The sequence below is a fragment of the Rhea pennata genome, chromosome 2 (genome assembly GCF_028389875.1).
Source record: "Rhea pennata isolate bPtePen1 chromosome 2, bPtePen1.pri, whole genome shotgun sequence".
NCBI classification, from domain to species: Eukaryota; Metazoa; Chordata; class Aves; order Rheiformes; family Rheidae; genus Rhea; species Rhea pennata.
In genome coordinates, this window is record NC_084664.1 from 23,544,396 (window position 1) to 23,557,877 (window position 13,482).

The window sequence follows — 13,482 nt, forward strand, 5'->3', positions numbered from 1 at the left end:
TAGATAAAAGCAACACTTAATATAGCCTTCTGTTTCCACACTTTCCATTTTATGCTTCAGTGGTTCTGAGGAAATATTTCTTCTATTGCTGAATGTTTGAGGAAGAGTTCTCAAATTCAGGGCTAAATTCTTGTATGAAGTTCTTGACTGAAAGAGTAGAGATTGTGTTTGTCTGGCTAAACTACATATATGGTCTAATTTAATATAGTGTAAGTAGAAAATGTCTGCTCAGCTCCCCAGGTAATAAAATAATTTTTTCATTTACTTAGAAATAACCAACATAAATTGTGTGTTCCTTTTAATAATGTTGTTTAATGATTTTCTTTATTTTATATAGCCAAAGCTTGATTAACCTGCTGTTGACGGGGCATGCTGTTTCTAATGTGTGGGATGGAGACAGAGAGTGTTCAGGAATGAGTAAGTTGATTCTATTTTATATTTCTTAGTTTTTGCATGCAATGAAATGCTGACCTACAAATTTGGAATGGGTGTCATATTTCTACTTTGATAGTCTTTACTGTTCTTTGATTTAAGTAGACCTCAAATGGAAATAAAACATAACTGCGCAAAATCTCTGAAATTACTATCAGTGAATACAAGATTTTCTACTGCAAAGTCAAACTATAAAATACCTGATGAGCTGGGTGATGGAAGGGAGTACGTCCTTAGCAAGTTGGGGAGAGTGGTCAATAAATTGATAGGCAAGGCTGCCTTTCAGAGGGACTTGTCAAGCCAGAGAAGTGGGCTGGCAGGAACCTCATGAATTTTACCAAAGGCGTCTGGGATGGACTAACCCCATGTACCAGCACAGGCTGGGTACTGGCTGACTAGGAAACAGCTTTGAGAAAAAAGGACCTGGAGGTCCTTGTGGACAGCGAGTTGAACATGAGTCATCAGCGAACCCTTACAGCAAAGAAAGCCAGCTGCATCGTGGCCTGTATTCAGGGGCATATAGACAGCAGGTCAAGGGAAATGATTCTTGCTTTCTGTCTGGCACTTGTCAAGCTGCATCTGGAGTATTGTATCTAGTTTTGGATTATAGAACTACAGAATTATAAGGATGAAAGCTCATCAAAGACCATCTTGTCTGAACTACAACAGTGAGGCAATTTAAAATATCTTTAAAGCATCTCTGATGTGGTTTGCCTAGCTAGTTTTCAAAAAATGTCTCATAAAGATGACTTCACAGTCTCTGTAAGTATTAGACCATATTAATGGGAAGTTGTTAGGTTTTTCTTCCAATATTTAGCATAAGTCTTTTTGTTGTGAAGTAGTGTATTTTTCTTTATTCTTCATACATTTTCACCATACCATGCTTTTCTGTATTAAGTCCATTGTCATAATTTTTCATTGTGTGATGTGTGGATTTTTTTGTAAGCCTTTGTTTGTAGCTTGTGATTTCTAGACCTCTTCAGAGGTCTGTGCTGTGAAAGTATAGGCATATTGGAGACATATTTAAGTGTGATGCCTATAAAAGCAAGCCTGTAATACAGAAGTTATTAATATACCATGGAACATGAATTAGCTTTCTGTGATGACAGGGCGTTACTGACTCCCTAGACTGTTTTATTAGTGTGCTACTTCTTCACTGAATCTTCCTTCACTTTATATTTCTTCATTTGCTGTATTTTTCCTATTATACTTTTTTGAATTGTAGAAAGGATGGTCTGAATCCAGTAACAGTTTAGATTCTGAAAGTGCTCACATCCTCTCTTGTTAGCCACTTATTCCATCTCTGGTTCATCCACTTTTTTTTTTTTTTAACAGACCTTTCCATTATTTAAATCATTGTTGGAAATACTGACTGAAACTGAGATTTAAGACAGATCCTTGCAAGATCTGAACTGAAATACACTGGTTTGACAGTCAACAATTAAAATCCTTTGAGACTTTTTAGTTAACTGCCATCCATGTGATTATGATGCTGTGTAGGCTGTACTTCTGTATCAGACTTCTCAGAATGACATTTGGAGACTGCCAAAAGTTAATAAAAGTCAAGTCATATGGTATCTAACTCTTCTTGCTCTTACCTGCTGAGTTACTTAACAGGGCATTTAGGTTGGATTAATGCAGTCTATTATTGATGAGCCTATATTGGCTGGTTTATATTTTAATCTTTCCAGTGCATGCAGTTTGATTACTAATTTGTTTCAAGGCCTTTCATAGGTTAAAGTCATCCTTTCTGGTTCTTTTTTCTCCCTTTTTGTTGTTAAGTACTTGTTTTCACTTTTCCACGCTATTGATAATTATTAATCGCTCAGAGATTACTTTCTGTAGTTACTTAAGTGTTACATAACAAATTTCATTTGGGTTTGCAAACTTGAACTTGTCTGTCTTATTTATAGTATTATAGCTGATCTTGTTTTTTTCCAGATGACTCCATTATCTCCTTGTTAATCTTGACTATGCTAATGTCATTTACCTTTTTCTGAATATTAAAGATGGCTTAGAGTTCTTCTACTTTTTCTGTATTATTTTATTTTGTCAATCACTACTGATTCCTGCAGAATGTGTAGAATGTTGTTGTTCATTCTCCCCTTGCTAACTGAAATTTATGTTGTAATTTAGTCTCTCTGGTTTTATCCATTCCAGTCAGCATTTTTAAATTTTTTTTCAGATTGTGATTTATGAATCATGAATTGTGCTTGCAACTTTCCTTTGCTTTGGGATAACTTGCTGTTCTACATTTAATATAACTGTTTTCAAGAGCTTTCAGTTCCTTTTCCGTCCTTTGTCTCTCAGATTCTTTCTGGGAGATCTTACTTGTTAGTGAGAGTTGGTTGCCAGTACTGCTCAAGTTTTCTATGTGCAAACGTAATGGAAAGAGATTTCAGGTACTCCTATAATTAGTTTAGTCAGTTTAGTTGAATTTCTGAAACTAAGGGGCAGGAAATGTGTCCCTGGGTAGAGAGGGAAAGGGGTTGCTAAAGAACTGCAGAGAGCAGAGAATATGAAGTAGTTCATGGCGTGTAAGCATGGGCGATAGTAAAACCTTAGTGAGAAGGTTCACGATGCAGTGCGGGAAAAGGAAAAAAAAACTAGATAAGCGATACTGTTACCATAAATAAGTACACTTACAAAATTGAATTTTCAAAATGACACTTGCTTTGCATTTTGATGCAGAAATTGTGTATTACACTACCTCTTGTTCAACTGTTTAGATAAGTCATCTTAGTAACTAAGTAAATGATCTTTGAAATTACTTTTAAACTATTTTAAAAGCACCGTCACTAATTTCATGAGTAACAGAGATGATAATGAATTACAAACTTCAGGAATTAACAAGTGGTTTGCTGATGATATTCAGAGCTGTAACTCCTGTGATACTGCAAAATGTCCAAGTAGAGCAAAAGTTAATAATTTGGGTTTCTGTTAGCCACTGCTTGTATTAACACGTTGAAAGTATCAAGGCTTTCTAGTTGAAACTATCAAGGCTTTCTAGCCTTCTCTTTGGTCTCCTATCTGCATAGTGACCTTTAAACTGTCCTTGCTTTAATCTACTTTAATCAGTTTTCCATGGGAGCAAGTATGAGGGGTTGTAGGTTTTTTGTTTCCTGAAGAAAAGCAGCATTGCTGTTCATATATCTGTACGCTATCTTTCATGAGGTAACTTTGGACACAACTAGTTTTGATCGAATTTTGCATGCAGCATTTTAGGCAGAAGTTCCCACAAGCAGCCTGAGAGGGAGAAACTGAGATTAATGCCTTCTGTGAGAAAGACTGTATGCTGAACTCCATGTCTGTTAGGTTTTGCCTGTGAGTGGGCTGGTCAGCGCACATTCAGCTGAGTAGTAACTCAGCATATGCAGCCTCACTTGGCTTGTGTCGGAAGATAAAGGAAATTGGGAATATTGAGGAGAAGCAAAGAATACAAAATATAGTAGAGGACTAGGTATGGAGGGAGATGGTTGTGGTGTTTGGAGAGGTTCTGAGGACAGAAATATTGGAGAATCTCTACTTTTTTTTTTAATGTTTTGTGGGGGAATTTTTGCTAGAACTATTCACTTATTTTCTATTTTGTATTTAAATCACCAACTTTATATTTTATTGGACCTAGCTAATTAGAACAAGCTTCCCTTCATTCTTGTGTGAAGTGCAGCTATTTAACTTGGAAAAACAGTACTGTAATAACCTGCCTTTTTTAAAGTAGTGCCAAGGATTTGTATTGTTTCAGATTGTCACTAGGTGGCAGTGTTCTGATACAGTTGGTACAATGTCTTTAAACTTAAACTTTCATTAGTTGGGGCCTGCAATTCAAGGCTCTGATTTTCTCTCTTTTTGGAAATGGAGTGCACTTGCAAAAGTCCTTTTTAAAAAAGGAGAAACTAGTTTTCTGGCAAGAGGCAAAGCTATTCATTTTTCTTTAAATGACACTGGTATTATTGGATCTCTTCGAGGGGGGTTGTTTCATTGGACAAGGAGGGGATATGTACAAAGACTAGCTTTGGTTTAGGGAGAGCAGGTTCTCTTTGCTTCCTCTGAAGTTACCCAAGAGTGTGGTGTGGGTTTTTTGGGTTTTTTTGTTTGTTTGTTTGTTTGTTTGGGTTTTTTTTGACTTTTCTCTCTCTACTTCTCTGACTGATTCTGAAGGAGGCATTGGCAGACCACTGTCTGCAGGCTAAAGTTAACCTAATATCTTTCAGCTACATGATCTGTTTAGCAGTCTATTAGCTATTTAGGACATTCGTTCTCCAACAGCTACTGTCATAGCCAGAATCTCAAGTCTTACTTATCTGTCCTAGTTACCGCCTCGTTATCTGTCAGAAGAGGCAAAATATTTAATCACTTGATTTTTTTTTTCTTTCTGAATAATAAATATTACATATATCTGACTATTTTGCTGGGTTGTCATGGCCATCAACTCCCAAAATTTGAATCCTTTGTCTAGCAGACTGATTTTTACATTCATCTTAATTTTTTTTTCTTCCCCCAAATTCATTTGGCAAGTTAGCTGAAATTATGGTCCCTTAATGTACTGTTGCATGCTTCTGCCGTTCGTTTCCCTTCACTGTACATATATATCTTATTCTTGAATAGTAGCTCCCCCCTAGTTTGAAGGGGATCCGTTACTAATTTTTGAATTGGGGTAGCTGTCTGCCTTTGGTGCTTCACCTAAGTGTGTTACAACTTACAGCAACACAGCACTTAGTCAATATTCTGCAAAGTATGATCTGTGCACCTTCAAATATCTTAATTTCAGGAAAGTTTGAAGAAGTCTTGGAAAGCATAGGTTCAGACCATGGGCTCTAAAAACTTCCAAAAGAGAAGCAAAAGGATCTTTTTAATATATAAGCTGACAGTCACAAACTCCAAGGAAGGAATTATACTTAAATGCCACAAGGGTAGTGAATGAGTCACTGTTTGTAAGTTAGGCACAAATATGGCAAACTCATCCAACTTTTTGAATTTTTGGAGGGCTTAACAGTAAAGGAAAAAATTCAGCCATTACTGTGATAAGTTCTCCACTATTGCAAAGCTCAAGGTTAAACTGGTGAAGAAGCATGGCATACCATGACTAGTGCCGTGAGTTGTAATGAAATGCAGAGTTGAGTCCAGTAGAAGGAAGAATCTTCTAGAACACTTTTTTTCCTCACTTGTTGTAGTTCTGATGCTTTAGCCCATGGATAAAGACTTCCTAGTTTTTTGCTAGTGTATGCGAATCATCAATGTTGACAAATACAGTTGGAAAACAGTGTTTCAGAAGAAAGTTTCAAATTTGAAAAAAAAAATCGTTGTTCTCTGAAAAAGGAAACACAGAGCTTGTTAAATTGGTCAGTTTATGTTGCGTGTTTCTGTGAGTACTTGCAGCATCAGGTATATGCTGCTGTTTTTTTTAGGTAAGTAACGGTTGATTCGAAGAGGGTTCTTGTGCTGTTAAGACAATGTGTGTGTGAGCCCAGAGCTGCTTCATCCTTGTCATTAGAAATACGTTCACTCTCATTCTCTGTTAGGGAGCCTCAAATGAGGCACTGGGAGTACTCTTCCAGAAAACCAGGAGTACATAAACAATTCAGCTATTCCTGACAGCTGTGTGTGCTTGAGAGTGGTATAATAGGTTACATGGAAGTCAGTATAGGAAATGGGATTCTGTGAACTCTTTCCTTCCTACTAACAAAGCTATTATTTGAAAAGATACCATTTTGTATTCATAATATGACAAGATGAAGATAAATCTAACCATGGAACTCTTTCCCCTGCCTGTCCCAAACAAAATATTCCTTCAGGATAGTTGTTCTATTTTTAAGAATACTTTTGGTGCAAATTACAAATACCTCTGCTAATAAATCCAACAACTTTTGAAAACAGGCCATCAACAGCAAACTTCTGTTAAAACCATCCATTTGACCCTTTTTATTTTATAAAGAGGAAAAGCATTAAAGCTTTGCAGTTTTTTGACCATACTCCAATGATTTACCATTCCTTGTTGATAAAACTGCATGATTTTCTAAAATTGTTATTGACTGATTTTGAAAGCAAGCGAAAATGGCTTAAATGAGACTTTGCAGGGGGTTTTAAAATAAATCTTGGGTTTTGTTTTTGAACAGAACTTCTTGGTATACATAAACAGGCAACAGTAGGCTTTTTGACATTGATGGAATCTCTGAGATACTGTAAGGTAAGCTTTTTGTGTAATTTAAAATATTTTTTCATTAAGGCATTGTGGGTTTCTTTAACAGCATTACTAAAAGCTTCACCTTGAACAATCAAAGAACTTAAAGAACTTTTAAAATATTTTCAACTTCAAATTACAACTGAGAATATTATATAAAAAACATGTAATAATTTTTAAAGGAAATTTTTGAATAAATGTTATTTAAATGAAAACTTCACTGAACCAATTTTTATATAATCAATTAGAAGAATTTTTACAGAAATAAAGATTAATGCAAGTTAAGTACATGGCTATAAAACTGTCCCCTGTATACAGTATCAGGTCCTAAAGTGACTTGCTGTTGTGAATGTTACAGTACTGTTTTTTTATGCTATAACTGTCTTCCATTTAAAATAAATAGTCATTATATAGACAAGGTAGAATTGCTATTAACTGTGCTCTGAACGTAATGTATCCAAGAGCTGGCAATTACTTTGTGCATCTGTCTATGCATATCTGAAATTTGAAGTACAACCTAATCTATATCACTTCTTCTGGTTGCAGTACAGAATTTTGTGATTTAAGGATTCTGTTTAAGAAATTTTATGCCTTACAAATAACACTTCTGAAACTGTAAATTAACCATAATCTAAGTTAGAGGAATTCAATATAGTTTGAGAAAGAAGAAAAATAAAAATGTTTGAAAACTAATAGTATTAAAGATGATTATGTAGTTCATAGAATGTTGGTATATTGCCTGTAGCTGTCCCTTCATTTGTTAAGTAAATGTCAATTCTGAGTTGAGATATCTAAACCCATCTCATAAATCAAGTAGACTTCTACCTCATTTTGGATCTGATTGTATGATTGTTCAGCACAAAGCTAGTTTATTCCTGTTCATTGTTTAAAACATTGTCTCCCAAGGTTGCAATATGGAATACTGTTGTTAATCACTTTCATCAATGTCCTATTTCAGTGATATAAGTGTTATTTCAGTGATTGTTTTCAAAGTCAATCAGAAGTCAGCGATCAAAATTCTAAGTATTTTACATTACTTTGTAGTTTTGGTTAGCATTTTGTGTTAGTTTTTGAGAGCAATTGAGACTTCATTAACTGGGCTGTCATTGTACCAACTTGGGGTTGCTTTGTTTTTCTGATTTTACTGCACCTTTTTTAGGTTGGCTCTTACTTGAAATCTCCAAAATTCCCTATTTGGATACTTGGCAGTGAAACGCACCTCACAGTCTTTTTTGCCAAGGTATGTTAGATGTAATTTTTGTTATGCGACCTCAGGCAGATAAACACCTCATAAATCCAAAGTTCTGTAATGCAAGTTTCACCTAGCTTTAATATTAAAAAAAAAAAAAAAAGTTGCCAAACCTTTCAAATAAGTTTTCCCTTGAAGGCAGATCTGTTCAAACATTTTAGTGATACTTCTGAAATTTTAATGAAATCTTTTGGTTCTACCTTAATTTATTGGGGTAGGGGGAACAATACGCTTTAGAATGCCATAATTGTGATGTGTTCCATCTCAAATGTCTATAGTACAAGAGATACTTAAAAATAGTTATATGTAGGAGGCTGTCTGTAGCTTAATCTCTCTGACAGTACTTTCACAATTTTTAATACATAGCTATAGATTTTTGTGTCCTAGTTAACAGTGCTGATATACCTTTTTTTTATGCTAATTTCTAATACTTATTCTAACAGATATTCACTGTAATCTGTGGAGCATGTAAAATGTCTTTGAGATAAGTTCTTAGTTCATAATCATAGAGAAATACAAATTGTTTCTTGAGAAAATCTGGTCTAGTAGCAGATAGTGAATTATTTTCCGTACGTTTTTAACTTATTTCTTTCTGCAAGCTTTCTTCTGCATAAAAAGTATTTACTGAGATTAAAAATGGTACTTAATAGTACATTTATTAGTACTTATTCGAAGTAGGCTTTCTCTAATCAGTGTCTTACAAATCAATAACTATTTTTAGGTATCTTTCCTGAAAACAAATACTAAAACCTGTGACAAATTTAAAGCCGTAATTTCCTCAGTTGTTGAAGTTTCTTTAAAAACAAAACAAAAAAAGAAACAAGAAACACACACTTTTGACCTGTCTAATTTTTAGAAACAGGAAACAAAAGTAACAGATTTTCTAAAAAGTAGGTATTAGCAGTGTGTTATTTCCTGCAACACTATTTCTGTAACTTCAAATAAAAACTAAGATTCTTTTCACTGAATTAGTTCATATTTTTGTCCTGCGTATTCTCCCGCAAAATACGTACTAGAGTTTATTAAAATTTCTTGTGACTGATAAATGTTCTTTTTACAGTATTCCATACTGGTAGAAAAATTTATATCCTCCCTTGAATATTTGTTTTCTGCTTTACTATCTTACCAGAAACCGTCTTTTCTAGTGAAGTGTTTGGATTTCAAATTTTGAAATTTTATTTATAACTTTTCCAAAGGGAATTGTACCATCTAAGCTGGTATCTCATTGTCTAGATACCAGTCTGATGCAAACAGACCTGATCACTGAGTTCTACAAGTCAGCTGTACATGTCCAGAATGTTATTACACATTCTAATGTTCTGCATCTATGATGCCTGTTTCCAGGCAGAAATCCATTTATAGTGCTCTTTCTTTTAGGATTTTGAGGTCTGTTAGCTGGGTGTAAAGTAACTGAACATCAGTCAATGTCTGTTGTCTCTTAATACAACTTGTTTCCTCTTTCTTCATCAAACTCTATTTATGCTGTGGAGAATTTCACCTTGTGATTAATATCTTAGGAATTACAAAGCAGGAAAAAAAAAAAAAAAAAAAGAAATATGGGTTCGGCAAAGAGTCCCACAGATACTCTTTTGTTAAAGAGAGAATTTGAAGGTGTGTAAAAGTTCCAAAAGCCCTTAAATACAAACTTAGCATGTCTAATCACACCCTCTCTAAAGTCAAGGTTGTTGGGCGTTTGGAGCTTGCCCACCATGGACAGAGCAGAGATGTCACAGTGGAAGTACTGAACTATATTGGTGATGTGTTATTTTATCAGTTGAAGCTGCATGTCAAAACCTACAGGACAGAATTCAAATTCATTGCGGAAGGGTTAGTGGGCAAGTTGTTGAGTGTGTGCAGTTTTCGAGGTGGTGCTTTATGTATCCAGTTTGGTGAATTTAATTATGTGAGACAGACTTTCAGAATGGAAAGAGAAGAATCGATGGAGAGAGGATCCGAAAACAGTGCAGATTAATTTTAGACAAAAACAAATCCAGCATTAATTCTCTCAAACTGCATGTGATTTACAGGAGATTAATACTTATGTTTGTAAGTACAAAAACATCAGGCTGCAGTAAGCAGAGTCGTAGTTACTTTTGTAGCTGTCTGAATAGTTGGCCCAAGAAATGTAGAAGAAAGATAAGTACTGCCGTCACTATAGACAAGCAGTATGGGAAATAGGGGAATGGGACAGAATCTTCATTGCTCTCTTGGGGACCTTTCTTGAGCAATGGAAGCTGAACAAGCAAAATATTTTGCTCCAGTTCTACGTATCACCCTATTCACAGAAGGTTGGTTTCTGTCCTTCAGTACACAGGTACTTCGTTCAGATTTAAAATTACACTTGAAGTACAGCAATAAACAGTGTTCTCTCAACTGTGGAATGGAAGACCAGCTACCCTGTTTTTTTTAACCTCAGAGCATTTTTAATTAAATACTAAAAGTGTTAGAGAGATGTCTGCCAGAAAATATTTGTATTACTCTAAATCTGAACCATTCTCCTCTGTGTATCTCAGAGAAAATTCTTTCACTTACCCTTTCTAGAGTAAATAAATGTCTTTAATAGCTGCCACTCTGCAACTTTCTTATACATTCTCAGTGGATTCTATTGAATGAGCAAAATGTAACACAGCATCTTTGTGCTGAAGATCACACTTAAGTGTCTTAAAGTGAAAAGAAAAACTTAGTTGGGCTTAAGCTGTCTGTGAGAGCTGAGTCAATTCCTAGTTTTATAACAAGTCTATCAATGGGTCAGCAGGTTCCTCCATTGTTTCAGGTACTTAAAACAATAGATTTTATTTCTTTATATATGTGTGCATTGTCTTTATTACCACATCATTATGTTTAATTTAGCATCAAAACTCACTTGGGATGTGCAGAGGTATTATTCCCATTTTACTACTAGTAAATGCAGGTACAAAGAAATGACTTAAGAAATATTTTCTTCCTTAATAGTAATTTTGATCCAAGCACATTTTATCAGAGAGAACCATTTTTATTCCTGTTGCTTGGCTGAAAACATAAGCAATCTTAGCTGTTTTCCAGGATTGTTCTGATCCAACATGAGTGAATGTAGTCGCTCTCATTTTACATTCACCGTTCTGATATAGAAAAGTTATTCTTAGGGTAAAAATGATATGTAGCTTTTACAGGTTGATGCATCTTTTACAGATTATTTAAGAGCATGCTAGTCTGTGAGGTTACAGCATTGGAAAGCCTGTCTTTGGGCAGTTACTTACCTTTAGATATTTTGGAATCCGTCTCACAGACACAGTGAGTTGAAATGCGGTGGATAGTCTCTTCTCCAAAACATGGAAACATGAAAATACCTGTCATAGTGTTTTGATTTACTAGCAGCCACTTACAATGGAAGAGTTCTTTCTAGGTGGAAGAAAACAGAACTCTGGAAACACCTGAAATAAAATGTGGCAGATGTGGGGTAAAATTTCAATTTCTAAGATAGGTTGTCTTGACCAAAAATACTACAGATTGTTATACCAGCTGAGTATGTGATGAAGTTGGAAGGTCATATAAAGATTTATATTACCAAAGTAGTCAGTTCTTTGGAAATCTTAGATGTAAAAAATATGGAAAGATTTGTGTGAATACTTTCTTGCTGGGAGGGAGTGGCACTACTAATTAGTAGTGGCATATTTTCTTTTTTCAGTTTGGACTGATTGTTTATAAGGCCGGAAAGCAGCTTGATGCTCAGCAATCTGAACTTAATTTGTTGTCTGAAAAAAAGATAAGGATGACTGTTCTTCCTAGTGGTCATGACTCTGCATATACAACAGGATAGATTTTTTCCTATTAAAAAAAGAAAAATAGGTTCTTCACAGACAGCTAAATGCAAGCAGACATAATTTCTGCCCATTTGTGCCCTCCTTTCCTTTCACTGAGTAAGAAAGCTCAAGTCGCCTCAGGCCAACAAAAACAAACAAAGAAGCTTTCATTTGACACATTAAGGATCCTGCATACTCTGTCAGATGGTACTAACATGAAGGGACAGAATTGTAAGTGTACTCTAAAAATCAAATTTAAAACTACAGTCTCTTTTTTTCTAAATGGAAGGGAAAAGAGAAGGAAAGAATTGGGGCAGCTCTAATTTATTTAATACAGAAGAACAGCTGTGATGCTTTGGATCAAATGCTATGGTCAGTTTTGGTTATTTAAATGATATTCTAGGAAGTTTTGACTAGCTGAGACTATTCAGTCACTGTGGAAAAGACTACAAGCAGGTTGAAAAGTTGTGTGAAATAAAATGAGAAAATATTTCGGCGCAAACAACAGAAAGAACAACAGAACAGATTAATAGAAAGAACCGCTTTCTAAGCACCACCTGCCAAAATGCTAATGCTAACCTACATGTCCTGGAAGTTTGAATCCAGGTTCTTTGAAAAGACAGCATGGAATGTGTCCAGTGGCTTCAGGTAATCCCGGTTGTGTATGGGGACAATTTTCAGTTGTATAAGCTTTTTTTTTTTTTTTTTTTTTTTTTTTTTTTTTTTTTTTGAAAAGCTTCCCTATTTCATTCCCATTTCAGGAAGCACAAAGGCCATGACAAGATTCAGCTATCTACTTTTCAGTTACAGCGTTGTAGCATTTCTAGACTTGAAGAATCAGATGAGCAGAGGAAACTCCTGAATGACACATCTAAGTTGCAGATTAATACTTTCTTTGGAAAGTGTCCCTGTTCTGCTATGTTAAGACTGTTCTTATGTTTTCTGATGATTTTTTTTTTTTTAATTTCAATCACTGTTATGTATTCCACCATATTCTTAGAGTCTTTCTTCAGCACCCTTGATGACATTGTCCCTCAGGAAAAAGGAGATTCACTTCTCTTCCTAAACAGTCTTTCTAATCAAGGTTCAGTAGAAGAACATATGAGCAAACACTGATACTGTTTTAGGAGATCCTGAATTTGGGGCAATGATGTCTGCCAAAACTCAGCTAAGGAGGAATGTTATTGTCTACAATATTTCCTCTCTAAACATCAACAGAATGATGGTAGCCATGAAGGAGCATAAGGCAGAGATGTAAAAAGAATTCAACCATTAATGATGTGTGTTAACAATTCTGATCTTTCATAAAAGTAGCCTCATACATATGCAAATGAATTATATTTATCCGTTACGTTAGGAGCTCTGCTAACTTGGGAAGGTGCTGAAAAATATCTACACTCTCTTTTGTGTTTCCGTAATAGGTGAATGCGGGTAATCAGATTTTGAAGGTGTTTTTGCAGTTCACTTAGGAAATCTTTACAGAGCTTGCAGTTTTGCAGCCTTTCATTAAATAAGTAGTGAAATTGGTTCTGATTGGGACAGTCCAGATATCTGGCAGAGAAAAGACAAATGGGTAGGGAATCTGCAGGGATGAATTCTGGGCTAGAGCAGGGTTTTAAATTTCTGTGTGCTAATTATCCTCAGAGTGACAAATGCTGTTTTGTTTTCGACAAAAGCTCTCACTTGATTAAATCAGCAGTGATATCTTTAGATATCTCTATCAGCTGCTAATGTAAGACTTGTTTGCAGAAAAAGAACCTTTAAAGTGAATGTTAGAGCTAGTGTTCCCTGTGGGCCCCTAAAGAGTGAGCAGTTCTGGTTGGTTTAGAGTTCATAGTATGAAT

The 13,482-nt window shown here is 35.2% G+C and overlaps 1 protein-coding gene across 2 annotated transcripts in view; it reads left to right on the top strand.

Annotated features, from left to right (window-relative positions):
* Window positions 1-13,482, top strand: part of MINDY3 (MINDY lysine 48 deubiquitinase 3) — a 61,914-nt gene that overhangs the window by 17,283 nt on the left and 31,149 nt on the right. For both annotated transcript variants that reach the window (XM_062569067.1, XM_062569068.1), the window contains exons 8-10: window positions 338-417; window positions 6,546-6,616; window positions 7,770-7,850. In XM_062569067.1, the coding sequence (XP_062425051.1) occupies window positions 338-417; window positions 6,546-6,616; window positions 7,770-7,850 (232 nt within the window). The remainder of the gene's footprint in view (window positions 1-337; window positions 418-6,545; window positions 6,617-7,769; window positions 7,851-13,482) is intronic.